Source organism: Arctopsyche grandis, chromosome 9 (genome assembly GCF_051622035.1).
Source record: "Arctopsyche grandis isolate Sample6627 chromosome 9, ASM5162203v2, whole genome shotgun sequence".
Classification (NCBI taxonomy): Eukaryota; Metazoa; Arthropoda; class Insecta; order Trichoptera; family Hydropsychidae; genus Arctopsyche; species Arctopsyche grandis.
Window position 1 is genome coordinate 27,884,520 of NC_135363.1, and position 27,288 is coordinate 27,911,807.

Here is a 27,288-nt window from a genome sequence, read left to right on the forward strand (position 1 = left end):
GTGCCACTTTAGTATGCGGTCTACCTTCGCATATCTACTTTAGTATGCGATCTACCTTCATGTTTTTACTTTAATATGCGGTCTCACTGAGACTGAACAATACTGAATCTTAAATGAATAGCGCCAACCCTAACTTAACCTAACCTAACCTGACCCTTAAATAAATACATAGGTGTTGGCTGCTCTTCCAAGGCCGCATATCTTATGAACCTACTTGTAATACATGGTTCATTGGTTAATAAGGTGCCACTTTAGTATGCGGTCTACTAAAGTGGCACATATAACATAAACGGAGCATGATTATAAATGTTTAACATAAAAATTTGAAAATAAGACGGAGTAATGAGTCAATGAGTCTTCAAAATTCAACACTCAAAGGACGTTTGTTTCTTGAAAATTTGATCGCGATTTAAATATTTATTTTTAATATTACCAATATGAAAAAGAAAACGTGTTGTATTATCATTAAAAGGCAAGTTAGATACAATCAATGTCTCAGGACGTTTTTTGTCAAATAAATATGGTGTTGAAACGTCAACGATCTCAGATATAAAAGAACAAAGTTTACTAATTCTTTAATGAAAGAAGATGGAGGCTCAGAGCGTAATGGAGAAGTCGAAGAGTGTATTTTTATATCAGCCAATATCTGGTCCATTGTTGTGTGAAAAGTATTAGCGATTTGGCAGCTTCAAAAAGAACAGCTAACTATAATTGAATTTAAAAATACATAATTGAATTTCTTAATAAAGAATAATTTAATATTGATCTTATGTTATTATATTATATATGGAAATGTAGGCAAATAAAAATGATTCAAACTGAATGTACAGGTCTTTCCCTGTCAATTGTGATTTTTTCGATCATCGGGACTACCTTCATACCCAATTAGTCCGGATAATCGAGGCTCTACTGTAATTCGGTACCTTTAAGTCGGTTGTGGGTTAAAAAATAATAAAAAGAAATAGTAAAATCATTGATTAGTGGTTTGCATGTCACCGAAACAGTGTCAGCTGAAATGGTTGTGTAAAAAGTTGCACATTTTGAGAATCGGCGAACGGATCGATGCGCACGTGGAAGTGACAGTCGCCGTGACGCAAAGCACTCGACGTTGTCAAACTTCTGTCAACAGACAGATGGAAATTGGTGATTTCCGTGGTATTTCCTGATCGTTCTGTGTAAAATTTTGATGGATGTATGTATGTTGTTGTTATGCGGTAGATTTGTTGTAATTTGATATGAATTATGACGATTGTTGGGGGCAATAAAAATTAAAAGCCAAGATCAAAAGTAACCAACGGGAAGGCGATGGAGGCCGAGTTTTTTCTTCTCATCGTCCAAATGTCGCTTTTTTGATATAATAAACTGGAATAATTGTTCCGCGTCCATCGCCGTTGACGACAACAACAAACACTCGTTTGACGTTAATTTGAATCTGACAGCCGTCGCGTGCAACACTTTTCAGCCAGTCCCATAATTCATTATTGTTTAAGGCAACAAATTAAATGGCCATTGTTATTTTAATTTTATTTTTTACATACATATATACAAATATACCAGGAAGGCTTAACAGGTAAATCCCAAATGCGCCTTCCTGGTCCACATACTTATTACATAGATACATGTAAATCTAAACAATATATAATCCCTAAAAATAATTTATAATACACCCATATATACTAATATAATATATAATATTCCAACATTACTAACAGACTAACCAGTAGATTCTAAGACAGAATCACTAATAACCATACTGACACACTTGTGAAGAGTCTCAGTGATTACAACAAAATGTCTATACCCTTCAGGTATTAACACAGATTACCTAAACACAATCTGCTTTAGGTCATCGACTTTAGAGAGTCTTTAATTAATATTATGTATTAGATGTATTATGAATATTTATAAGGATTGTAAATAAGTTTTTGAGCTCTTTTTCCTATTATACTGTAGATTAACATTAGAATAATATAATACTATGATTACTAACCAAATTAAATTAAATTGTAAAATTGAATATGATCAGTAGATCAGTGGCTATTAAAATAGATATAAGATGTATTGTGAACATAATTTCGTAATAATAAAAAGCATTTAAAAATCAAAAATAAAAAAAAAAAACAATATCTGACATCTATGGTCAGATATTGGTCTCTAAAATTGGTCACGAGAAAACTGGTCACACCCTAAAATCGGTCAATCAGTTTTCTCGTGACCAATTTTAGGGTGTGACCAGTTTTCTCGTGACCAGTTTAGTATGACGGGTGATCACATGTGACCGATCTAGCGCGACCGGTTGTCCTGTGACTGGTTTACATATGACTAGTAGTCCGTTTACCTACAAATATCGTATGAATACGATAAATAACGATGAATAACTTTCATGTAACAATACGAAATAGTTTATATTTCAATAATCATCCATAGAGACATCTATGGAGAAAATCTGGCGAAACCTAAGAGATGAAAAATTACCACTTACACGAAAACCATGTGAACTGTATAAGAGGTATGTAATAATAACTCAAGGTTTTTCGCAACAGAAAATTGGATAATAAAGCCAATTTTACAGGAATCGTTTAAAATCAGAAAAATTGACAAATTCTGATTTATTCTGAAATACAACACTTAACACTAGACCACGCTGCTGGTGAACGGTGAAGGGATTATTTCGCATATTGTGATAGCGCGCACGACAATCGTTACCATAAAAATTGCGAATACGGAATATCTGGAACTCGAATTCTCGTTAGTATGATAGTTCGCGTGGGAAGCTCTCGGTGAATGAAATTTTTTGGGTGCCAGACGATCCGTGATCGAAATTTTAGTGACTTGCGCGAGATCGCTTTGTGAGGAATAATCAGCGAACTGTTATTTAGTTATTAATTAAAATTTTGCCATAGTGACATCAACCAGTGACATTGCAGAGTAGCTCCAAGTCGTCACTATGGCTACTAATAATTTTAATGTGCTAAATTCTTCAAAAATTATACAATATTTTGATGAGTTTGAATTTTTCTTTATTTTCAATTATTCAATCGTATTATTTAACAAAAAAATAAATATAAAAATTCCTGAATTGAATTGAATTAAATAATTTTTGTAAATTAATTTTTTATCTTAATAGTTATGATTTAAAGATTTGAAATACATGTATTTGATTTTGGCCACTCTCTTATTGATCAGCTCATTTGGATAATATTATTTATGCGCCCCCTTCGGGGACCCATGGGACTGCGCCTCATGAGGCTGCACCCCCCTGCGCCCCCTTCGGGGCCCCATACGGCTGACCCCCATAAGACTGCGCCCCATGAGGCCGCGCCCCCCTGCGCCCCCTTCGGGGCCCCATGTGGCTGAGCTCCATAAGGCTGCGCCCCATAAGGCTGCGCCCCCTTCGGGGCCCCATGGAACTACACCCCTTGCGCCCCCGCGGGGGTGAATCCATTGAATCGAAAAAAATTAAATCGGCGCCTATGAATAGAAAAAAATATAAAACGAATCACGTGTTCGATGACGTCACCGATCTACGGACGACGAACCAACGAACCAACGAACGAACGAAGGATATTTACAAAGTCTCTTTCCAAATTATATATTAGATTTATTTATGTAAGAAAAAGCTTAATATCTAATTAATTGAAAAATAAACATTAAATATTCACAGAAAAATAAAATATATTTCGAGAAGTTGTTGCATATTTTGTATTTATTGAAACATTTAGATACATACATTAAAAATTCAAATATTACAAAAAGTATACTTTGAATACATTTAATGATAATTTTATGCCACATTTATTTTCAAATAAAAAAAAACTGCCGTCGATCAAATAATCGAATCATATGGAATTACAAATGCAGAAAAAAAAGCTCTCTCTCTGCTAAGACTTGTTGTAGCTTTCCAAGATTTAGTTGTCTCGTCATATTCCCAAACATCATCTTTTAATTTAAGATTTTCATCAGATCCACCTGTAAATCAAAACAATAAGTTAATTATGCATTTAATGCATGTAAATTCAAATTAAGTTATAATAAAACTCACCCATGCTAAGTAGTTTGTTTTGGAAACAGCAGAGACAAAGTCCGACTACAGGTTTCGGTAGTTTGGTGAATGCTGTCCACACATTTGCATTCGGATCGTAATCCTCCACACTGTCTAAATTAATATGACTTTGAAAATTAGTTTCAACACGGCCACCAGCGACGTAAATTTTCCCCTTGAATGCGACACTCTAAAATGATGAAATCAAAATTGAGTTAATTTTATTTCGGAGAGTTTTATATTATTTGCGATAGTTGTAAATAAAATTAATTGATATTCACCGAATGAGCTACTCTTGCCTGAATCATCTGAGCGCGGTAAGTCCAAGAATTGGTCTCCACCGAATACATCTGCACTTTATTCGTAGTTTTACTACCAGTTGTACACCCGCCTGTCACAAATATTTTGCCATCGATTACAGAAGCACTATGACTAAAAAGACCCACCAACAATGGAGCGATGATCTCCCAATTACCAGTCTTTCTATTCCACCTAATATAAATCAATAAACGTTAACTTCTCTTTCAATCGATCTGATGAAATTATTGCAATTTTATCACCTTTCCACTGAAGATAAACCGATATCTTGTTCTCCACGACCACCAATGGCGTAGACATCCGTGGACGTATCGCGACGAAGTGCCACTGCTGAGAAGTTATAACGAGCTTGATTCAACTGCTTCAATGGATGTTTCAGACCGCTTTTCAAATCAATGTATTCCACCTGAAAACAAATAAATTCGTTATATACCGATTTCTATAAGCAGGTACTTCACAACACCGGAAAACGTTACTGAAGTCAATGTTTTATTTCTATAATTCCATCCGCCGATGCTAAGGATCCAATCTCCCACGAGGACGGACGCAAAAAATCTTTTATTATTTCCAATGTTTCTGTATATAGCCCAACTTTTCTTTAGTCCATCAAATATATCGATGCCATTTGCCTCCTGAAAACACGTAATGCAATAAAATGATGAGTTTGCAATCTAAACAAAATATTATACTTGTGATATAAAACCCACATTTTCATCAGTCCCCCCTATCAGTGCTATTTTTTCCTTTTTTCCACGAGGGGTCTCTCTTTGGATGGAAGATTTATCATCTTTGTCTATAATTGCTTGTCTAATAGTGGACACACACTCTGCACACGAAAGACAGAACGCCATTACTTCATGGTAGAGAAACTGAAAATGTAGCACATTATTCGAATAATTTTTATCAATAAACTCTAATATTCAATGAATCTCAAATACCTTTGTCGAAAACAAGGATAGCCTCACGGATCCCATCAGTTGTGCCAAGTCATTTTTACGGTTTGCATCGTCATGATTAACCCACAATTTCACAGCATTGAATACGTCTTCTTCGGAAGACACGTTCAAATCGTTCGATTTCAAGATTTCGGTCACGTTGTAGGCTGGCAGATTGAGAAAATCTTCAGTTTTGTACAGCTAAATCAGAAATGGAATTGAAAAATATTTAAGTGACATATTTTTTTATATAATCAACACTCACCGTTTCGAAATTTTCCAGAGCCAAATCCATTGCCTTTTTTAGTAATTCGTCATCTCCCGATATTTTGAAAACTTCCAAACAGTTTGAAAGATCGACTGTTTTAAATTGCTTTGGAATTTTCACTTCGAGTCGGTTGGCTAGCTCCATTAATTTTTCAAAGTGATTTTCGTCAATGCCTAAAATTATATTTACATTTGAAGACGAAAATAATTGATTGTTTTAGATATTTATGAACTCGTACTTATTTGTCCAGTATAACAATACTTCAGGATTGTTTCAATGACTTCGAAGTTAAAATCTGAAAAAATATCCTCCACTTGACCTTCGTTTGTCCCAAAGAATTCGCTACACGCCGTTAACACGATCAAGTGCGCGTAGAATCTGCAATTATGAAAAATTATAAGTAAACTGACAAATTTGGATTTTAAATATTTTTGGATTCGAATTAAGATACGTTTTGTCTCGAACTTCAAAACCAGTGTCGCGGTACTTTTTTTGTTTCATGGCATCATACAAATATGCCACACGTTTCGCAGCAAAATCGGACCTCGGCTTCATTCTGAACATCTTGCGTCTGATTTTCTCTTAGATTTCTCCTGAAAAACAATGTTGAAAATAAGACATCATAGAACTATAACTGCTAAACATAATAAAGATAGACTTACCGATTCAACAGAACAGCAGCGAATGATTTGAAGCACAGTCGTTCCCCGGTTTTATTACGATAGATAAGGATATCTCAACCCAGCTGTTGCATTGAAACGTATATTAATTAATATCGAATGAGTGGTTGGTTGTTTTCATGCGGTTTTCATTATTATTGTAAACATGTTATTCTGTGGTAGAATCTCACATCCATGTTTTTCTTCCTGAAAAAGATGTGAATATCGCTTTTACAATTTAATCATTTGAATTATCATAATTCAAAATCCCAATTCCAATCCAGATACAATATTTTTGTTCCGATTATTCATTTCACCCATCACTCTTAAATATCTTTGATTGTTTAAAAACTACGTTTATTATAAAGTTGATTCACAACGTAGCTCGATCTTCTCAATATTTCGCTCCTGGCAAAATATAGACGTTCATTAAATCCAGATTGATCGTTTCCTGTTAGAGTTTGCAAATTTATTGTGGTAACGGTTTCAATATATTCGAAATTCCCTTCTTCTTGCAAAATTGGCAAGTCCAAATCCATTGATTGCTTTAAGCATAATATAAGCATGATTTATCATAGGTAAAAAGGTATAAACATAATTAAGAAAAACCAGATCCATGTTTGAATATGTAAATACATATGTAAAAGGTGATATTGAATTGAACGTTGAACTTTGGTTTGAATCATATTTATTATATTTAGTAATAATTTATTTAAACTCCAAAACGGATACTTAAACCTCCTTTTTTATTTTTCAAATTGATCGTTCCTTTGTTTATTTTAACCTTATTCTAATTACATTATAAATAAAATCGTTGGATTGCACTATTTTGATCTAAATAAATTCTCAAACGAAATGTCTCAAACGAAAGTTGAAGTTGACATACTTTTCCTATCATATTCCGTAAAAAAGGAACTTGTGTTTTTTCCTTTATTTCGAAAAGGTAGCGTAAAAGTCGAGTATTACTAATCTTTTTTTCTTCCGGTGCATAGATTTGAAACTGGATAAAATTGTTAAAATTGTTATTGTTATTAAAAATTTAATGAACTTTCATATAACAGTGCCTTGGACGAAAAAAAAATGTATATACATATGTACATATATATTTCCAAAATAATTTTATTGAAAAAAAAATTGGAAACCCGTTGTTCCAAAATTGGGGTTTCACCACATAACATGACATTGGTGGTTCGGTGATTACTAGTCAAATGTGAACCGGTCACGGGGCTACCGGTCACTCTAGATCGGTCACACTAAAACTGGTCACACCCTAAAACTGATCACGAGAAAACTGGTCACACCCGAAAATTCGTCACGAAAAAACTGGTCACACCCAAAAATCCGACCAATTTTTAATTTTTCGGTGTGACCAGTTTTTTCGTGACCAATTTTCAGATGTGACCAGTTTTCTCGTGACAAGTTTCAGTGTGACGGGTGAGCACGTGTGACCGATCAAGAGCGACCAGTTGTCCTGTGACCGGTTCACATTTGACTAGTAATCACCGAACCCAATAAATAATATCTAAATCAAATTTTAGTTCAATTACCTCATATATTGAGCAATTGTTAATTTAGAAATTATCTCATAGATTGAGCATTCATACAATAGAGGCATAACGTAGATTGCTCACGGTGTGGTGTTGAATCCATTTAATTATATAATTCTCGTTGGTACAACGTTCGTCTACATAAATTTCGATATTTGCATGAATCGGCGCGCGTTGACAAGCTTTTTCAATATGGAGTTGCAGCCAAGAGTCGCTGATTGTGGCACATTCCAATACAACACTATACATTTTGAAGGATCGTGTCGGTCGTTCAGGTCATAAAATCCATGCGACCAGACCCAACCGTTGCATCCGATATCAACCGTCGTCGGACTTTATTACTCGAGAGACCGATATGTTGCAGAGTGTGACCCGGTAAAATGTGATTCCATACTATTTGTATGGGTTCGGTCATTTTGCAACTTCCAAGCAACAGACCCCGTCAACCAAGTCGTTCGCCGAAGAGAGCGTGAAAAACAATTCTACAAACCTTTTGAAAATAACTAGTTTTATAAACGGACAGAAATTTATAAAATCATTTGTATTTACGAAGTTACATTAATTGGAATCGGATTTTAGAATAAAAACAAATTAAAGAAAAAAGTTTGAGAGCAACTGACATTAAAGTATTGAGAATTTCTCAAAAAAATTATAAAAATACTAGAAAATTTGACGATTCAATAAAAAACATGATATAACAGAAGAAAATGTAAACATTTTTGAGAAACCGTCGTAAAAATCATTTGTAGATGTAGCAAGTCGCAAAAACACATAGATTATTTTATATCTAAATTAACGCTATTTCTTTGAAATCGAATTTCATCATTTAATAGGGGTTCTTTTGGGATCTCGGAACCTATACAGTTTATTTTTATGCTTATTCTTGGTTCTGGTAATTATCCTGAAAAATATTTCCATAATTTGAATGTGATTTATGAGTGGAATTTTAATCTACTCTCTTCCATTTGGGCCTCATAGGGATGTTTTGTATTTGTAGCTTGTTATTATTTATCGGAACAGGCTGCAGGTGCAAGACATTCCCTACTTTGTATTTTTATTTATTTTAATTTTAATTATTACTTAAATGTTTTATTTATAAATGCTGTATTTTTGTTTTTGGAATATTTTTTTATCTTATTTTTTGCTATTGCTTTCTGTTCTATCTATTATTTGTTTTATTTTTTGTTTTCTCCCTTTCTTATTTGAGTATGTAGGCCATTGTAGCGCATTAGGTTCTTCCTCTAATGCCACCATGGTCCAAAACGTTAAATAAATAAATAAAAATTATAATCATGAATGAATAAAAATTATATATACATGGTTTTTTTTTTTTTGGCCACTCTCTTATTTATTGAGTTCATTTAGATAATATTATTTATTTATGTAAGAAATACATAGCTTAATAGCTAATTAATTGAAAAATAAACATTAAATATTCACAGAAAAATAAAATATATTTCAAGTTGTTGCATATTCTGTATTTATTCAAACATTTAGATACGTTAAAAATTCAAATATTACAAAAAGTTTACTTTAAATACATTTAATGATTATTTTATGCCACATTTATTTTCAAATAAAAAAAACTGCAGTCGATCAAATAATCGAATCATATGGAATGACATGTGCAGTGAAATAAGCTCTCTTTATGCTAAGAGTCGATGAAGCTTTCCAAGATTTGGTTGTCTCGTCGTATTCCCAAACATCATCTGTGCATTTATAGTTTTCATAACATCCACCTGAAAATCAAAACAATAAGTTAATTATACATTAAAGGCATGTAAATTCAAATTAAGTTATAAAAAAACTCACCCATGCTAAGTAGTTTGTTTTGGAAACAGCAGAGACTGATTCCGTCTACATATTTCGGTAGTTTGGCGAATGTTGTCCACTCATTTGCATTCGGATCGTAATACTCCACACTGTCTAAATTAATATGATTTTGAAAAGTAGTATAAAATTGGCCACCAGCGACGTAAAGTTTCCCATTGAATGCGACGCTCTAAAATTGTGAAGCAAAATCGAGTTAATTATTATATATTTTCAAGAGTTTTATATTATTAGTTGTTAATAAAATTAATTAATATTCACCGAGTGATTATGTCTTGCCTGAATCATCTGAGCGCGGTAAGTCCAAGAATTGGTCTCCACTGAATACATCTGCACTTTATTCGTTGTTTTAAGTTCACGTGTAAGCCCGCCTGTTACAAATATTTTGCGATCGATTACAGAAGCCATATGACTATTAACACCCACCAACAATGGAGCGATGTTCTCCCAGTCCCCCGTTTTGCTATTCCACCTAATCGAAATCAATAAGCGTTAACTTCTCTTTCAATCGATCTGATGAAATTATTGCAATTTAATCACCTTTCCACTGAAGAAAAAAAATTCGGATAACGTTCTAAACCACCAATGGCGTAGACATCCGTGGATGAATCGCGACGAAGTGTCACTGCTGAGAATCCATGACGAGCTTGATTCAACGGCTTCAATGGATGTTTCAGACCGCTTTTCAAATCAATATATTCCACCTGAAAACAAATAAATTCGTTATATTCCGATTTCTCTAAGCGGGTACTTCACAACACCGGAAAACGTTACTGAATTCAATGTTTTATATGAAGAATTCAATCCGCCGATGATTACGATCCAATCTTCTACGAGGTCAGACTCAAACAATGTTTTATTAATTGCAATGTTTTTTGATAAAGTCCAACTTTTCTTTGCTCCATCATATATATCGATGGTATTTGCCGTCTGGAAACACGTAATGCAATAAAATAATTAATTTACAATCCAATCAAAATATTATACTTGTGATATAAAACTCACATCTAACTTAAATCCTCCAACCAGTGCTATTTTTTCTTTTTTTTCTTTCTTTCTACGAGGGGTCTCTCTTTGGATGAAAGATTTATCATCCTTGTCTATAATTGCTTGTTCAATAGTGGTCACACACTCTGCACACGAAAGACAGAACGCTATTACTTCATCGTAGAGAAACTGAAATTGTAACACATTATTGGAATAATTTTTATCAATAAACTCTAATATTCAATGAATCTCAAATACCTTTGTCGAAAACAAGGATAGCCTCACGGATCCCATCAGTTGTGCCAAGTCATTTTTACGGTTTGCATCGTCATGATTTACCCACAATTTCACAGCATTGAATACGTCTTCTTCGGAAGATACGTTCAAATCGTCCGATTTTAGGATTTCGGTCACGTTGTAGGCTGGCAGATTGAGAAAATCTTCAGTTTTATGCAGCTAAATCAGAAATGGAATTGAAAAATATTTAAGTGACATATTTTTTTATATAATCAACACTTACCGTCTCGAAATTTTCCAGAGCCAAATCCATTGCCTTTTTTAGTAATTCGTCATCTCCCGATATTTTCAAAACTTCCAAACAGTTTGAAAGATCGACTGTTTTAAATTGCTTTGGAATTTTCACTTCGAGTCGGTTGGCTAGCTCCATTAATTTTTCAAAGTGATTTTCGTCAATGCCTAAAATTATATTTACATTTGAAGACGAAAATAATTGATTGTTTTAGATATTTATGAACTCGTACTTATTTGTCCAGTATAACTATACTTCAGGATTGCTTCGATGACTTCGAAGTCAAAATCTGAAAAGATATCCTCCACTTGACCTTCGTTAGTCCCAAAGAACTCGCTACACGCCGTTAGCACGATCAAGTGCGCGTAGAATCTGCAATTATGAAAAAGTATAAGTAAACTGACAGAACAACTTGGATTTTAAATGTTTATTGATTCGAATTAAGATACGTTTTGTCTCGAACTTCAAAACCGGTGTCCCGATACTTTTTTTGTTTCATGGCATCATACAAATATGTCACACGTTTCGCAGCAAAATCGGACCTCGGCTTCATTCTGAACATCTTGCGTCTGATTTTCTCTTAGATTTCTCTTGAAAAACAAAGTTGAAAATAAGACTATCAATAAATAAAACATCATAGACAAATAAAATAAGACATCATAGAACTATAAGTGCTAAGCATAATAAAGTTAGACTTACCGATTCAACAGAACAGCAGCGAATGATTTGAAGCACTGTCGTTCCCCGGTTTTATTACGATAGATAAGGATATCTCAACCCAGCTGTTGCATTGAAACGTATATTAATTAATATCGAATGAGTGGTTGGTTGTTTTCATGCGGTTTTTCATTATTATTGTAAACATGTTATTCTGTGGTAGAATCTCACATCCATGTTTTTCTTCCTGCAAATGATGTGAATATCGCTTTTAGAATTTAATCATTTGAAATTTCATAAATAAATATCCCAATACCAATCCAGACACAATATTTTTGTTCAAATTATTCATTTTACCCATCGCTTTTGAATATAAGAACAGCAGCGAATGGTTTGAAGCACTGTCGTTCCGCGGTTTTATTACGATAGATAAGGATAGCTCAACCCAGCTGTTGCATTGAAACGTATATTAATTAATAACTGAAACCCAACATTCAAAATAACCTTTTTGTTTCTCATAAATGTCTAGACAGATGACCCGAAATCGACACTATATGACACGACAATATAAAAATGCTGTCAGAATCAAGGATACCACCAGGCTTTATGTGAGGCACCAGATGTGTCTTTAGCACATTCAAATATTGGCAAAATCGAGCGTATCGGCACCTCAAAATTTAGCACTACACCACTGGTTACAACGATACATTTGCAATCTCTAACAGGAAACTATCGATCTGGATTTAATGAGCGTCCATATCTTACCAGGAGCGAAATATCAACTTTATAATAAACGTAGTTTTTAAACAATCAAAGATATTTAAGAATGATGGGTAAAATGAATAATCTGAACAAATATATTGTATCTGGATTAGAATTGGGATTTTGAATTATGATATTTCAAATGATTAAATTGTAAAAGCGATATTCACATCTTTTTCAGGAAGAAAAACATGGATGTGGCATTCTACCACAGAATAACATGTTTACAATAATTATGAAAAACCGCATGAAAACAACCAACCACTCATTCGATATATGTATGTATTAAAATAATCGTCTTCTCACAGATGAAACACGTTTTGGAATTGAAAATAAGACCATCGATAATGGTCTTATTTTTAATTTTAATGCTTCAATGCTCACCCATTTTATTTTTGTTTATTAAACACGAGTAACAATCTTTGAAATGATTTGATAAACTGAGAAAAACGATTTCATGCCAAAACAAATCTAGACATCTTGCAAGGCTTAAAGGCAATTAAACCACTAAACTTCACTTAAACGGTTTGAACCTTGACCAAAAGATTTATTTATTTATTGTGTGTGTGAATAATGAATTCATTTAAATTTTAGGTTATTAATGTATTAAGGAATTCGTAACATTTTGATGGTATAATTATATTGATAAAATTTAACATATTAATTTTCACATATAAAATCAAATAAGTTTTTAAAGTAACACTTTTTTACATACTTATATAACGACAATATTAAACAATTCAATTCAAGAATTTCAACGTACATAATATTAGGATATTTTAACAATAAGACAAAACCAAATTTAAGAATATAGTATTATTTAATGTGAACATGAAAAACTCCAAAGAAAGTCTTATAACAACAATTTCATAATATAATGTATGTAAATAGTTTTCATTTCCAAAGTTTCTTAATTTTCTTTTTAGTAAATCAGACAGATTAAGCAATTATTGTAAAATACAAGAGTAATAGTACAAAAATGTACAATACAATGGCAATAAACATCATCATTAACAACGATTATTGCGATATTCGGTAAATACTAAAAGTCAGTAATGATAGATAAAAATTAATTAAAGTTACGTCGAACTAATACACATTCATCGATATATGTATGTACATGCTTTTGAATAATAATTTAAATCAAAGTTTAAAATTACAAAGTAATTCTCGAAATGATATAATAATAATGTTTATGAAGATGTATGAATTCCTTGACATTATATAATATAGTATAAGTAATTGGATGATGACTTTACTATGCATGTACATATGTACATATATCATCAAAGTTCTGATACGATACGATTTTATGTGAAAATCCTGATTCTTTCTCTAGCAGTATGTTTACTTTGAGAGCTAAATTGAAGAGAAAGATTGTGTTCGATTGTTCGTTTAACTTTTTCTAAGCACTTTCAGACTCATTCAAAAATAATGTGGGCATGCTTTAAATACATGTACATATTTGAGGAAATTATTAAAAATAATCATATGGTTTTTCCAGTTTCAGATATTTCATGTCTCAGTTTGATTTAGTAGTAGATATTTTGTACGGCATTTGAGTATATGTGGCTTACATATATGGCTTTTATCCAATATGAGATTGTTCATGACTAACAAGGAAGATATTTTAACAGATGATTTTAAACAAATATTACACTTGTGTGATTTCAAATATCATATTTATTTTACATTTGTATGACTTTTCCAACAGTATGAGGTATTTAAAAAGGCTACATATTTTAGCAAATGATTTTAAAGAAATGTCACACGTGTGTAATTTTTCTTCAGTATGAGATTTTTCGAGAATCGCAATTTCAGATTTGTGAGCAAATGATTGTAAACAAACATTAAATTCGAATGGTGTACGTTTTAGTTGTAATTTAGACCAATTAATTGTAGGCAACCAATATTGTCAGATTCAGAATGTATTGAACATATTTAATTTGAAGTATTTGGCAATAGAAGATCTTCCGGTAGATTTCAAAATCATCTTTTATTTCTGGTCCACAGTCACTTCTTTTCTGAATATATGTAAAATAAAACTAATATAATGTAATTTAAAACGTCTGTAATATTTTAACGGTGTTATCACGTCACTTTACCGGTGAATTTATAATTTTTCTTAAATAGATGTTTTGCTCAGGATTGTTCGATTCTAAGACAATGGATGTCTGTTCATTATCTTCGACACTAACAGGGAAGTCACACACTTTTGGAAGCGAATTAACATCTGTCTCATCCTCCAAAATTAAATCTACCCATAAAACTTGTATCTTCACCTCCAAATTTCCATTTTTAACTCCGGATAAGTCGTTTCGAAAACCGTTGAACAATTTCAGAATAGTGTCACACAAGAAAGACATATCGTATCTGGCAGCCCATCGCATTTTTGAACCTACTTTCTAAACTAGGGTTCGCAAATCGTCATTATGGGCTTTGCTTTTGATAAAAATATGGGAGAATTTTTGGTTTTAACCCTTACCCTAGTTCAAATATACAAATAATGACGTTTGTTCCATAATTTGAAATATAATATGCTTATTTTGTAACGTCTATTATTCCAGTCATTTCGACTTTGAGATCAGGTATACGATCCAGCTAACTGTTTGTGATATGACAGCAGATCAGATTTGCGAAGCTAATTTTTATACCTACTACTCGAACCATATTTCCGAAATTTAATTCATTAAAAGCATGGAAAAGTACAAGATTTACAAGCTTTTATTAAGCCTACTCCACAGCTTTCTTTAGAATATTTTTACCGCTTTCAATTATGGAACAATTGTTATTATTCGTATATTAGAAATAGAGTAAGCGTTACCATTTTCAAGTTGTAAAACGTTTCATGTAAAACGACCAATCTTCATGTTGACTTTCTTTCGACAAGACAAATAAAGAACTTCATTTCATGTTTTCTTGCGCACAGCATCCTTGCTGTCGAGATTTCTCTGTTTTGAAGGAATGTCAATTTCGTCGGTAGATGGTAGAGCAAAGCTCTGAATTGTTTGCAATTAAATTTAATTAAAATAATACGTTTATATACCAATTGATAGTGAATTTAATATGTTGATATCAATTAACAGAAGACAGGTGCATTACTGAGGATATAAAAGTTACTCAAAAGTATTCCAAGATTCTTATTTTCTTTTTACTTAAAAATTCTACAGGCAAACGACTAGTGCTTTTCTGCCTGTTATTCTATGACTTTCACGAATTTCAATACATTCTCAAGTAGTTTCACAACGGCCTCACAAAAATTTTATTGAGGAAGAAATATGAGCACACTCATTGATCATTCCATAATAATAAATCACTTGGAACTTTAAGCTTGGCTTATATGTTGAAACTTTATTTCTTGAAAATGAATTTGACTATTACCAAGCGTTCTTATGTCGAAATATAATATAATAAATTTTAATGACATATATATTGTAATTCAATCTGCGTATCTAATATTAAAGGTTTCTTTAACTATCGAGATATAAAATTTAATAATTTCTCATTTTAATTTAATAAAAAAGCATTTTAATAACAAAATGTACAAAAATATATGAATTACAAAAGGTACAACTATATATTATGTATGTATGTGAAAAATTTTAATGTAATTTTCACAATTCGCTTTTTCCGCTTTCACTCTTGTTTAGCTCTACGTACTTAGACACCGCCATGAAGATATCTTTGACTATCTTAACGGGCTCTTCGAATATTGCAAAATGACCACAATCATCATAATCAGCAATGTGTATCAAGTTATAATATTTTTCTGTCAATTGAGTGTCCATTACATAAATTAAATCGTTCGGACATCTGCATACTGCTGTTGGAACAGTAATTGGTATGCTAAAAAAATTCACAAAAAAAACACTTAGCATGTCATTCTAGTGTATTGTATGTATACTAATAAGAATGAACAATATATGTATACTACCTATCTAGTTTCAAAGCGTAATGAGCTTTATTGAATGATTCCGAATATAATCTCATCGACGTTGTAATTGAATTGCTTATCCAATAAATCATTACATTGTCGAGAAGTTCGGTTAGAGAATATTTATTGGTGAGTCCACCATCGGGTAATTGCTTCCATTCTTTCTTGGTCCAAGTGGAAAACTTTTCTAAAATATATGCAGTGAGTCCAATCGGTGAATCTGAGAGTCCCACACCTTTAATAAATAAAAGAAAATATATATTTTCAAATACAACAATGATAGAAAACATAAACATACATGTAGATATGATTATTATATATGTATCTCACCAACTGTATCGGGCTTTGTAGCTTGAATGTGCATGTATCCAGTTTCTTCTAAAAGACCTTGGAACACATCTGATACAGGATACACTAAGTGCTCACGATTCTTATCAATAAACAGTGAAGGGTAAAAGCTTCCTAAGAAGTGTTTAAGAGATGATTTTGGTGTCATCACAGCTGGCATATTAGTGTGAAGCATAAGTATATTTTCAGGGAACAGTACAGCCATGTTATGAGCTATCAATGAACCCCAATCGCCACCTTGCACCATATATTTCTCATATCCTAAACGACCCATCAAATTCTTCATTACAACGGACATCTGAGCAGCTCCGAGACCCGGCTTTGATGCAGCCTAACATAATTTTGACAACAGTTAGTCAGTGCTATCATTAATATAATAAATTGCACGACCAAACAACTCACTTGTGAAAAACCATAGCCTGGTAAACTTGGAATGATAATTTCAAAAACGAAATTCATTCCTTTTCTTGGCGTAGTCAACATCGGAATGGCTTTGTAAAATTCGACAACGCTTCCGGGCCATCCGTGTAAAAGCATCATTGGAAACACTTTCAGGTTGTCTTTATTTTGAGTTGGCTTCACGTGAAGATAATGAATGTCGAGACCTTGAATGTTCGTCTTGAATTGTGGGAATTGATTCAAGTAATTCAAACGTTCAATGTAAGGGTATCCATTCTTCCAAAAGTTGACTACACTTTTCAAAAAATTGTTATGGAAGCCGTATTGAAATCCAATCCCTTCCAATAGCTGGTCGTGATATCTGGCATTGCTCAACCTATCTCTCAGGTCTTCCAGCATCTATAAACGCATCAATATCAACATTGAAACTACATATATAATAAAAACGTTTCGGGTACAGTAAATCGTCAAAATATGATATTTACCTCACGTTTAAATTCAACTTTGAATGGCCTGATTGATGTGTCTGCAGTTTTGGGAGGTTGTCCTGGACCCCACCATTGATCTAGTGCCAATTTAGGCACCGGTGGAATGTCGTACAAAGCATTGTGCGTTTTATACCCAATCCAAGCCGCTAACAAAGCGGCTCCGTACACGAAAAATTTACAGCATTTGCCCATTCTAATAACAAATGTAAACCATCACATCAGAGACGATTTTATCATTATGTGTTCGTGTTTGAAATCATCAACCTTGAGTTTGATAGACATGTGTATGCAATTACTGCGTTTTCATTTTTTTTTTACATTGAGAGTCAAGTATTTAATGTGTACAAACAGGTTAGACGCAATTCGTAAATATTAAACCAATATTATAAAGCATCTTTGAGTGCTAAATACAATAAAGTATGTATAATTTTAGATATATAAATTATTATTTTAAATAAAAATACCAATGATTTTATTTTACGATTTGTATGAAAACGATCGGATAAGAAGAAAAATTTTTCCTGAATTGTAATCGTAAGTGAAACGTAAAGGAGGTTTGTTAAAAATAGAGATGTGTGGGTGAAAAGCATGACTTATGTAAGTAAGTAAAATTAAAAAATATAGAGTGAAAAAAGAAAAAGTAATAGGCGTTTAAACAATTAAAATCTGACATAGCGAGAGGGTGGCGAAAAGGGAAAAAACGATCGGAACAGTGTGGACAAATGTGGACAATAGACGTCACCGAGAAAGATTATAGAGTATTTTCAAACGTGTCTATTACGATTATTTGTCACCATCGTAGTGGCGGACTTGATTTCCACATTTATTGATAACCAAACCGAGCAAAATGGCAAAGTTTGAAAACGATCGGAAGAGTGTGGATAAGAACCCAACTTTCGTCAGACTGTAATTGGCCAGGAAGGCGCATTGGGGTTTACCTGTTAGGCCTTCCTGGTATATATGTATGTATATAATAATAAAATAAACAAGATGGTATGCAAGAGGATACAAAATAAAAACGAGAAAGGCTGAGTGACATTTTAATTGAGGAAAATGTGTGAAATACAGCAGATGAAGGTGATACAGTAGTGAATAACCATGATATAGAATTTAAATTAATTATTTTACATTTCCAATACACTAATATATATTCAACTTCATTGATGTGTAAGTATTTAATTTAAAAAAAATGTACCTATATTAAAAAAAGTTTCTGTACATTACAAAAAATTTGTATGCATTTCTAATTTGTACGGTTTGATCATTGAAAAAAATATATGCTACTTAAAAAGTCTATATCAGTAAATAAATTTATATCAAAATAAAACTTTAATTTCTGTAGTGAATATGTGATGACCCTGATTATATTCCGTGCGTTGTAGCGTAGTTATGGAAACGTACCGCGTATTATTGACACAATTTATTTATCCGTAAAGGCACTTCTATTATCATAACATTTCTCTAACCCATTAGGTATTAAGCTATATCTTACATAAATAAATAAATTGCTATTACTAGATTTTTACTCTCAAGAACACAATAAACCTTTGGACTGAACCTTGTATTAAAACGCGTCGAAAACCAGTTGAGATAACTGGATTGAAGATGACCACTCAATTACATTGCATGAGCGCACAATTCGCAATGAAATACTTCACCAATATTGTATAAAGATGTGGAAACAAACTTTTATTTTATCATTTTCTTCTGTTGCAACATATTGATAATCAAACTGTATGATAAATTTTGGATATATTCTTACGTGAAATGTATGCGTAAGTAGCAAAGTTGATTATCTCTGGCTATAGATATCGCACAGTAACAAAGTTCACTGTCAGTTATCATTGACAGTTGCGGCTGTTGCTAGCTGAAGGTGGGAACACTTGAATACGTATTTAAATTCTATAAAAAATTAACTAAACTACAGTTTGTGCAAATCCCTATGTATGTATGTATGGAGGTTTTCTTATAAGAGTGTGAAATCAACTTTATACGCGCAATTTGTCTCGATTAAATGTACCCACATGCAACGAATATAATTTTTGCGAATAAATATAACAGTTTAGTGGTTCTATTGTACAACAATAGTGATGAATCAAACGTATTTAGTGTGTAAAATAAAAGGTATTACATTGTGCGACACACCCAGCCGGCTCTCAAGTTAAGACTAATCACTGGAACGAAAAAAATAATCTCTATTGAAATGCAGGTGTCGTCCATTACTTTATCGCGGACCCACTTGAATGAATATTTAAAATTATGTTATCTGTGTTAATTATTAACTAAACGATATATATTTTACCGCCTAATGAATTTACTTTCGTAGAATACTAGTTGTTTTACCCGGCTTCGCTCAGTGTTTGTAATATAAACAGCTTAAACATGGCGAATCTAATTGTAAATATTCGTTTCTTTTTTTATTAAATTTATTTGAATCGAAAAAAATTTTTTTTTCGCCTTCCCTTCGCCCCCAGAGCGTTCGCCCCCGGCGCCTTATTTGAATCTGATTTGGAAACTGATTTTTTTTCGATGTTACGAACCAACATTACATATTTTCGTACATACTTACAAAGTCTCTTTCGAAATTATAAATTAGACTAGTGGTTTTACCCGGCTTCGCTCGGTATTTGTAATATAAACCGCTTAAACATGACTAATCTACATAATAGTAAACATTTTATTAAATTTATTTCAATAGTTTTATTTTATATAAATTTATTTGACAGTTTTGACAGTCGACACTTATCTGTATGTATTCTAATGCTAAAATCTATTTTTTCAAATGATCGTTTCATATTTTGTAATGGTCACTTTATAATGCCAAAATATTTTATCTGATGCACAATAAGAGATTGTTTAATGCACCGAAAATAATGCACAAACAGTTTTTTTAAAATACAAAGTTTTTTTCTCAATGTACAGTTAATGTAATTTTATCAGTAAAAGTCAATGCATTCATATGTTAAATCGTACCCCTTATAAATAATATTACGGGAAAAAAATGTGTAAAACAATATATTTTTACTTTTAAAAATCGCTAGATAATTAATTACAGGTACTATTTAAATGCAATAAAAGGTCAATAGAAAAAACATCTATTGATTAAGATACAAACTATGTAAATTAATGAGTGGACATTCAAAATCTTAAAAAAAACACTACTATTTATACGCATTTATCTTTTCTCATTGTGTTCAAGGGGGTTATATTTCGTATTGATTAATTTTAGGATCTGTACTACTTATAGTAAACATTTTATTAATATTTGAATAGCTTTATTTTATATAAATTTATTTGAATATTCATTTGTTTTTTTTATTAAATTCATATAGTCACGAACAAACATATATACCAATTTTCTTTCAAAATTATATGTATACCAGAATTCGGCGCCTGCGCCCCGGGGGTGAAGGCCCGTCCCCCGTTCCCATGTCGTCATGGAAATTTTGACTTGTTTACAAAGTTATGAACGAACAATACATACATATATATATATATATATATATACAGTGGCGGACTGGCCATACAAGCGTACATGCCCGATGGCATGTGGGCCCCACTATCCATTAGAAAATATGGGCCCTCAGTAAAATTAAATAACTTTTTAATTTAACTATTTCACGTGTGTAAAAATTTATAGGATATTGCACTTTGGGACCTAGAGTTTGGGTATTTCAACAAAACAAATTTCTTACGATATACACAAACAACTAATGCCTGCTTTAACAGCCCAAGGATCGGTTAACTTTTTTTATTAGGCTCGAAATGTAAGTTTCAACATTTGCGTGGGCCCTTTTACCGGGCCCATTTCCAACCTCAATATTATGCATATACCAATACCTATGTAACAACTACCTACTGAAATAAAAATGGGAATAAACAAATTTTCCTGAATAATATAAACTGAATTGCTTAAAACAATTTTGATAGGACGATTCATCATCAACCAGCGATTTAAATTTACTTCATACATACTTTCAAAATAACATTTGATTATACTTCGACGATATAGTAAGATTTAAATACACAATTTTAAACAGTTTCCGAATATTAAATCTATTCCTAATCTAGACAAATCCATGTATATAGAAACATAGGATAGGGGCCCCCTCCCCAAAATCCTGATTTTCGATTAACATTAATTGAAAATTTTATACATTTTTTGTTTTCAGGGACGTAATTTGGGGGGGCACTCGCCCCCCTAAATTAAGGAATAGTGTGAATTTAGAAAATATTATGGATTTAATGATTAATGAGATACTATGGATCTATGAATGCTGCGTTTATTTCTTATGTACATATGTTACTTTTGGGTAACTAATAAAATAATCGCTGCTATGTGCTTTGAAAAAAAAAGATTTTATTATTTTGAAGCAAGTATATTTTGGTTTTTAAGTGGTATGCCATTAGTAACATTCTTAGAAATTGTTCATCCCATGGAGCGAATCGTTAGAAAGGTCCCCTTTACTTTATTTTGTCTCAAAAACAGATGTGTATCGTTTATTTTTCCGAATGTACGTATATTTTTTGATATAGTGATACATTTTGATGGTCGATTTTTGTCAACCATGTGAAGATTTTTGGAAAAAAATTTTCGCCTGCGGCGCTTTTTTGGCTTTTTACATAATATTTTTTTATAATTATTCTTTCAAAAATAAGCTTAATTTTTTCATATATTATATTTTCCATTTTTATTCCAATATAAAAAAGATTTTTTGAAAAAAAATTCAATTTGACCAATCTTTGCCTGCCCCCCCAAGAAAAAGCTGAAATGACGTCCCTGATTGTTTTCTACCGAAAGTGAAAGCCGCTTTTATGCCGCATTATTTTATGATCCATTATATGACAAGGATTAAAACGAAATATACAATATAATTTATGGATCTATTTTGCTTTTGCCATTTTTCTTGTACCTAAATTTGTTTATTCCCATTTTTGAAAATTTTATTTATTTTTTGCCCTTGATTTTTAGCGTGATGGAAAGAAGAAAATTTTGTTATATGAGGGGGGGACAAATTTTTTTAACCCTGGGTGGGGGCCCCCTTTGACTCCTGGCATGCACTGATTTCAGTCCCAGTCCGCCACTGTATATATATATATATATATATATATATATATATATATATATATATATATATATATATATATACAAAGTCTCTTTCGAAATTATATATTAGATTATTTAAATACATAATTCGAAATTCGAAAAGGTACTATACATACTAACATAAATCAGCAAAGGCATAGTGCAGGGTCACCGACTGTTTTGACCTAAGATCCAAATGAAACGGAGCTCTGCCTAATTTCATTATTAATCTAATATATAATTTCGAAAGAGACTTTGTATGTAGGTTTAAAGGTTTGGGTGGGAGCATCGAAAATAAATCCAAGTTTCTATGACGACGATATCGACATCGTTGAATATATATATTTTTTTCGATTCAAATAAATTTAATAAAAAAACAATTGAATGTTTACTATTATATTGTTTTGCCATGTTTAAACTGTTTATATTACAAATACCGAGCCAAGCCGGGTATAAACAATATTGAAATATAAATATTAAAAATAAAAAATAATAAAATATTATTAAAATAATTTAATAAAAATATTATAAATAATAAATTAGATGAAGCAATAATTTAATTCCAAAAATATATAACTTTCTCTATGATATGTATATTCCAACACAATTCGACTAGTAAATTACATCTCTACAAGCGCAAATACACTTTCTACAATGTGCGCCAATTGTAATATAAAAGTTGAGTTTTGACAGCCCTCCTAATGTATTTACGAATTGCTTTAGAATTCAATAATGCGTTAATATTTGCTAGGTATTACTAATAAAGGTAATGAGTACCGTATTACGATGGTTCGGTGATTACTAGTCAAATGTGAACCGGTCACAGGACAACCGGTCGCTCTAGATCGGTCACACGTGATCACCCGTCACACTAAAACTGGTCACGAGAAAACTGGTCTATATTAAAATACCATTACGATACCTTTAAGAATGTACTCAAAACAAAAAATGTGACTTTCCAACTCAATTTACTAGTACAATGACGTTTTCACGCAAACCTTACCATTCCATCTTACCTGGTACCAACTTATAGTAGAACTGTATTTTCAGTTGTAATATATTTGGACCAGTTGGAATATAAATAGCCGTATGAATCAACTTACGTGGGTTAGACGGAATATATTCCAAATAGTCAAAATACATTACAACTGAAAATACACTTCAACTATAACGGTAGTTGGTACCAGGTTAGATGGAATATATTCTAGCTACTCAAAATATATTGCAACTATAGAAGATACACTTCAACTTTAACATATTGATCATTGCTTTAGCCTTGTTTCAATGTCCGACGATTGCGAATGCAATCAATCGCAACAGATGTACATATAAAAAAAAGTATTTGATATTACTCATTTCACATTGGCATATGAAAAGAGAATAGTAAATGTAGTATAATTCAATGCTTTACTAACTGTTGTCAGAGTTGAATATTTTCAGTAATTTGAGCTCAAACGTTAAACGACCGGACAAGTTAAGCTTATTTATTCATTTTATTTACAGATGGGTCAGTGCTGCAAATTTTTTCTGCTTATAACTGCAACCCTCACGGCATGGACGGGTTACAAAGTCTACGAAACTCTCAATTTTACACCACCAGTACCAGTTTTAGCATCAGATCATTGGTGGGGACCCGGAAAACCTACCAAATCTGTTGACAAATCGATCAGGGAATTTAAATTGGAGTTCAAGTCAGACGTAAGTATAGTCACCTGAATACTACATAATATAAATTGTAATGTTGTGTCTGAATATTTTGTTGTATTTCTTTTGAAGATGATAAATGATTTACAAGCCCGATTGAGTAAGGCTAAATTCTACACTGAGCCCATAGAAGGTGTTGGATTCGAATACGGTTTCAACAATATCTACTTGAAAGAAGTCGTGCAATATTGGCAAAATGAATACCGATTCGACGAAAGATTGAAGTACCTGAATCAATATCCACATTTTAAAACCAACATACAAGGACTTGAGATCCACTTTGTTCATGTCAAGCCCAAAAATGTTCCACCGAAACTACGCATTGTCCCTTTATTGCTCGTTCATGGCTGGCCGGGTAGTTTTGTAGAGTTCTACAAAGTCATACCGATGCTTACCACCCCCCGGAAGGATGTGGATTTTGTATTTGAGCTCATTATTCCAAGCATTCCAGGTTTTGCCTTCTCTCAAGTAAATACTATTCACATATGTATAATATGTACTTGTAAATTGTCCATAAAAGTATGGCTATAATTTTATTTGAATTTTCAGGCACCGTCTAAATCAGATTTGGCCGAGGGTCAAATAGCCGTTGTCTTCAAAAACTTGATGGATCGTCTAGGTTATGAGAAGTTTATTGGACAGGGAGGTGATTGGGGTGCAGGAATAATCAACAATATGGCTATTCTATACCCGGAAAGCTTCATCGGTGTTCATACGAACTTTCCATTTTCATCAGACATCATCAGTGCAATTAAAATGTCACTAAGTTGTCATCTCCCATCTTTTCTGTTCGATAAGCAACATCAATCTGAAAAATGCCCTATGAGTAAAATCCTGTTCGAATTATTGCTCGAGAGTGGATATTTTCATATTCAATCAACAAAACCAGACACGATAGGTACTTATATATTTAGTAAATACTCACATGTGTAATTTTTGATTTGTTAGTATCATAATTAATCATCCCACTATTTAGGTGTTGCTCTCAGAGACTCCCCAGTTGGTTTGGCTGCATATATTTTAGAAAAGTTCTCAACTTGGACCAATAATGAATGGAGGAAACTATCCGACGGTGGATTGAAAAAGAAATTCTCAATGACGGAATTACTCGATAACGTTATGATTTATTGGATGAGCGAATCCATTACTACATCCATGAGAATATATGCAGAAAGTGTTACTGATACTCAATACCGATTAAACTTTGATTTGTAAGTATTATAAAGATATAACAACACTGATATGTTTTTATTATCAAGTGTCGGTATATGTTTCTGTATGTATTTATAAATTTTAGTTTGCCAATACTAGTGCCATCAGCAGTAGCGAAGTTCAAGCATGAAGTCATATATCAAACCGAGGGACAAATCAGAAGTAGATTTTTGAATCTTGTGCAATTGAGCGTGTTTTCAGAAGGTGGTCATTTTCCAGCGTTTGAAGAATCAAAAGTATTCGCCGATGATATTTGGTCAGCGGCTTCTAAATTTGAAGACTATCATAAAACTAAGAAAACAAAAACTGAATTATAATATTTATAATTTCCAATATATGGTTTTGAGATAATAATGTGTTGAAATTTTGTTAAATTTCCAGAAAGACGTGTAAAAGTTGAAAAATTGAACTTTTACTTGTAGAAATACCAAATATTATATAGTCTAAAAACAATAAAGTTGTGTGAAATAATACATAAGAATTCCATTTCAAAACACTACTGTATGCGCTTATATAAAATAGTAAATTGTCGTAATGAAAAGTTTTCTTAAAGTGAGAAAACTTTTCTCAAAGTAAGAATTGAGAAGTTCAGGGGGTCATGCGATTAGTGTATTCAAATAGTAAATGAACTCAATTATGTATAATTGAAGCCCTCAAATTAGATTATAATTGAAATTTAGTGGAAACACCGAGAATAAAGACTAACCAGATAAAAACCTACGTTTTGACTCAAAAAGAACTCAAACTTGGGTCGATTAGACACATCGCACCTTCATTTCGGAAGTGGCAACTCAAGTTATAAACGTATCATTTAGTCAAATACGTTAAAAAGTAATAAAGCTTGTAAACAAGTGAATTCTATTCTCTCTAAAGTGGCTGTGGTGCGATATAATAAGTAGTAATAATGTTTATCATGGTGAAGTCTTTTTGTTTTGTTCAGGAAACAAGTATGACATTATTAAGCTAATATATAATTTCGAAAGAGACTTTGTAAGTTTGTATGTATGTAAGTATATATATTTGGTTGGGAACTTCGTAAACAAAACAAAGTTTCTATGACGACAATTCAAATGATTGAATATTATATTTTTTTCGATTCAAATAAATTTAATAAAAAACCAAATAAATATTTCCTATTAGATTCGCCATGTTTATGCTGTTTATATTACAAATACTAAGCGAAGCCGGGTAAAAAAACTAGTACATAATATAGTTGAGGTGAAATTAAATGAGTTTAATGAGTTAAAAGTTTCCACTAACCTTCAATTATACATAATTGAATTAATTCACTAATCGCATGACCCCCTGAACTTCTCAATTCATTATAATTCATCTATTTGTTCTACAGTTTTGTGTTTATAATAAACTTAACATATTTCACACCGCACATTTACTAAATTTAATTAGTTATTATCGATTGGGATTGTTTTCATTGTTATTTGCATAAGATAGACTTAATCTATTTTATACACATCTTAATAGCTTTGTTTGATAAGTCTTCATCCACTTCACAATGAAGTCTTTGTGTACATATGCATTTGGAAGTTAGTTCACTTGTATATGTGTCTTTCAGGACTCGTAAT

At 32.2% G+C, this 27,288-nt stretch overlaps 5 protein-coding genes across 10 annotated transcripts; 1 reads left to right on the forward strand and 4 right to left on the reverse strand.

Moving 5' to 3' along the window:
* Positions 1-3,693: 3,693 nt before the first annotated feature.
* On the reverse strand, positions 3,694-4,760 carry LOC143917446 (spermatocyte protein spe-26-like). Its single transcript, XM_077439001.1, has 4 exons — positions 4,603-4,760; positions 4,324-4,534; positions 4,043-4,232; positions 3,694-3,969 (listed from the first exon to the last, which is right to left on the reverse strand). The coding sequence occupies exons 2-4, from the start codon at positions 4,390-4,392 to the stop codon at positions 3,827-3,829; spliced, it is 402 nt and encodes a 133-aa protein (XP_077295127.1). The 5' UTR covers positions 4,393-4,534; positions 4,603-4,760; the 3' UTR covers positions 3,694-3,826.
* LOC143917445 (kelch-like protein 7) lies at positions 4,622-6,249 on the reverse strand. The gene is made up of 7 exons (XM_077439000.1): positions 6,226-6,249; positions 6,015-6,156; positions 5,802-5,941; positions 5,561-5,736; positions 5,299-5,496; positions 5,068-5,229; positions 4,622-4,992 (listed from the first exon to the last, which is right to left on the reverse strand). Exons 2-7 carry the CDS (start codon positions 6,125-6,127, stop codon positions 4,786-4,788), a joined length of 996 nt encoding a protein of 331 aa, XP_077295126.1. The 5' UTR covers positions 6,128-6,156; positions 6,226-6,249; the 3' UTR covers positions 4,622-4,785.
* A 2,951-nt stretch (positions 6,250-9,200) lies between these two features.
* On the reverse strand, positions 9,201-12,160 carry LOC143917444 (ectoderm-neural cortex protein 1-like). Its single transcript, XM_077438999.1, has 11 exons — positions 11,815-12,160; positions 11,565-11,705; positions 11,348-11,487; positions 11,107-11,282; positions 10,845-11,042; positions 10,605-10,775; positions 10,374-10,529; positions 10,140-10,303; positions 9,861-10,071; positions 9,582-9,771; positions 9,201-9,508 (listed from the first exon to the last, which is right to left on the reverse strand). Exons 2-11 carry the CDS (start codon positions 11,675-11,677, stop codon positions 9,366-9,368), a joined length of 1,662 nt encoding a protein of 553 aa, XP_077295125.1. The 5' UTR covers positions 11,678-11,705; positions 11,815-12,160; the 3' UTR covers positions 9,201-9,365.
* Positions 12,161-15,687: 3,527 nt separating this feature from the next.
* LOC143917447 (juvenile hormone epoxide hydrolase 1-like) lies at positions 15,688-19,944 on the reverse strand. Of its 2 annotated transcripts, none has more exons than XM_077439002.1 (6): positions 19,835-19,944; positions 17,701-17,896; positions 17,219-17,614; positions 16,799-17,147; positions 16,469-16,703; positions 15,688-16,380 (listed from the first exon to the last, which is right to left on the reverse strand). In XM_077439002.1, exons 1-6 carry the CDS (start codon positions 19,921-19,923, stop codon positions 16,149-16,151), a joined length of 1,497 nt encoding a protein of 498 aa, XP_077295128.1. In that variant the 5' UTR covers positions 19,924-19,944; the 3' UTR covers positions 15,688-16,148. The 2 variants fall into 2 exon arrangements, with proteins under 2 accessions (XP_077295128.1, XP_077295129.1); XM_077439003.1 differs by lacking the exon at positions 19,835-19,944 and adding an exon at positions 19,262-19,467.
* Positions 19,481-26,170, forward strand: LOC143917449 (juvenile hormone epoxide hydrolase 2-like). Of its 5 annotated transcripts, none has more exons than XM_077439005.1 (6): positions 19,481-19,576; positions 24,293-24,487; positions 24,566-24,961; positions 25,043-25,391; positions 25,470-25,704; positions 25,791-26,170. In XM_077439005.1, exons 2-6 carry the CDS (start codon positions 24,293-24,295, stop codon positions 26,020-26,022), a joined length of 1,407 nt encoding a protein of 468 aa, XP_077295131.1. In that variant the 5' UTR covers positions 19,481-19,576; the 3' UTR covers positions 26,023-26,170. The 5 variants fall into 5 exon arrangements, with proteins under 5 accessions (XP_077295131.1, XP_077295134.1, XP_077295132.1 ...); XM_077439008.1 differs by having other exon boundaries at positions 19,519-19,594; positions 25,791-26,055; XM_077439006.1 differs by having other exon boundaries at positions 19,547-19,647; positions 25,791-26,057.
* Positions 26,171-27,288: the final 1,118 nt, after the last annotated feature.

Coding starts and splice junctions, on each gene's coding strand:
- LOC143917445 (XM_077439000.1), bottom strand. CDS start 6,127: ATGTTCAGAATGAAGCCGAGGTCCGATTTTGCTGCGAAACGTGTGGCA. Junction 5,497..5,560: donor CTCTGGAAAATTTCGAAACG/GTGAGTGTTGAT, acceptor TTTCTGATTTAG/CTGTACAAAACTGAAGATTT. Junction 4,993..5,067: donor TAGGGGGGACTGATGAAAAT/GTGGGTTTTATA, acceptor ACGTGTTTTCAG/GAGGCAAATGGCATCGATAT.
- LOC143917449 (XM_077439004.1), top strand. Junction 24,962..25,042: donor CAGGTTTTGCCTTCTCTCAA/GTAAATACTATT, acceptor TTGAATTTTCAG/GCACCGTCTAAATCAGATTT. Junction 25,705..25,790: donor TACCGATTAAACTTTGATTT/GTAAGTATTATA, acceptor TATAAATTTTAG/TTTGCCAATACTAGTGCCAT.
- LOC143917447 (XM_077439002.1), bottom strand. CDS start 19,923: ATGGACGACACCTGCATTTCAATAGAGATTATTTTTTTCGTTCCAGTG. Junction 17,897..19,834: donor GGCTGGGTGTGTCGCACAAT/GTAATACCTTTT, acceptor ATTTGTTATTAG/AATGGGCAAATGCTGTAAAT. Junction 16,381..16,468: donor TACGCTTTGAAACTAGATAG/GTAGTATACATA, acceptor GAATTTTTTTAG/CATACCAATTACTGTTCCAA.
- LOC143917444 (XM_077438999.1), bottom strand. CDS start 11,677: ATGTTCAGAATGAAGCCGAGGTCCGATTTTGCTGCGAAACGTGTGACA. Junction 11,488..11,564: donor TTTGAAGTTCGAGACAAAAC/GTATCTTAATTC, acceptor TCATAATTGCAG/ATTCTACGCGCACTTGATCG. Junction 10,304..10,373: donor CATATAAAACATTGAATTCA/GTAACGTTTTCC, acceptor ATTTGTTTTCAG/GTGGAATATATTGATTTGAA.
- LOC143917446 (XM_077439001.1), bottom strand. CDS start 4,392: ATGTATTCGGTGGAGACCAATTCTTGGACTTACCGCGCTCAGATGATT. Junction 4,233..4,323: donor AGGCAAGAGTAGCTCATTCG/GTGAATATCAAT, acceptor TCATCATTTTAG/AGTGTCGCATTCAAGGGGAA. Junction 3,970..4,042: donor AAACAAACTACTTAGCATGG/GTGAGTTTTATT, acceptor TTTGATTTACAG/GTGGATCTGATGAAAATCTT.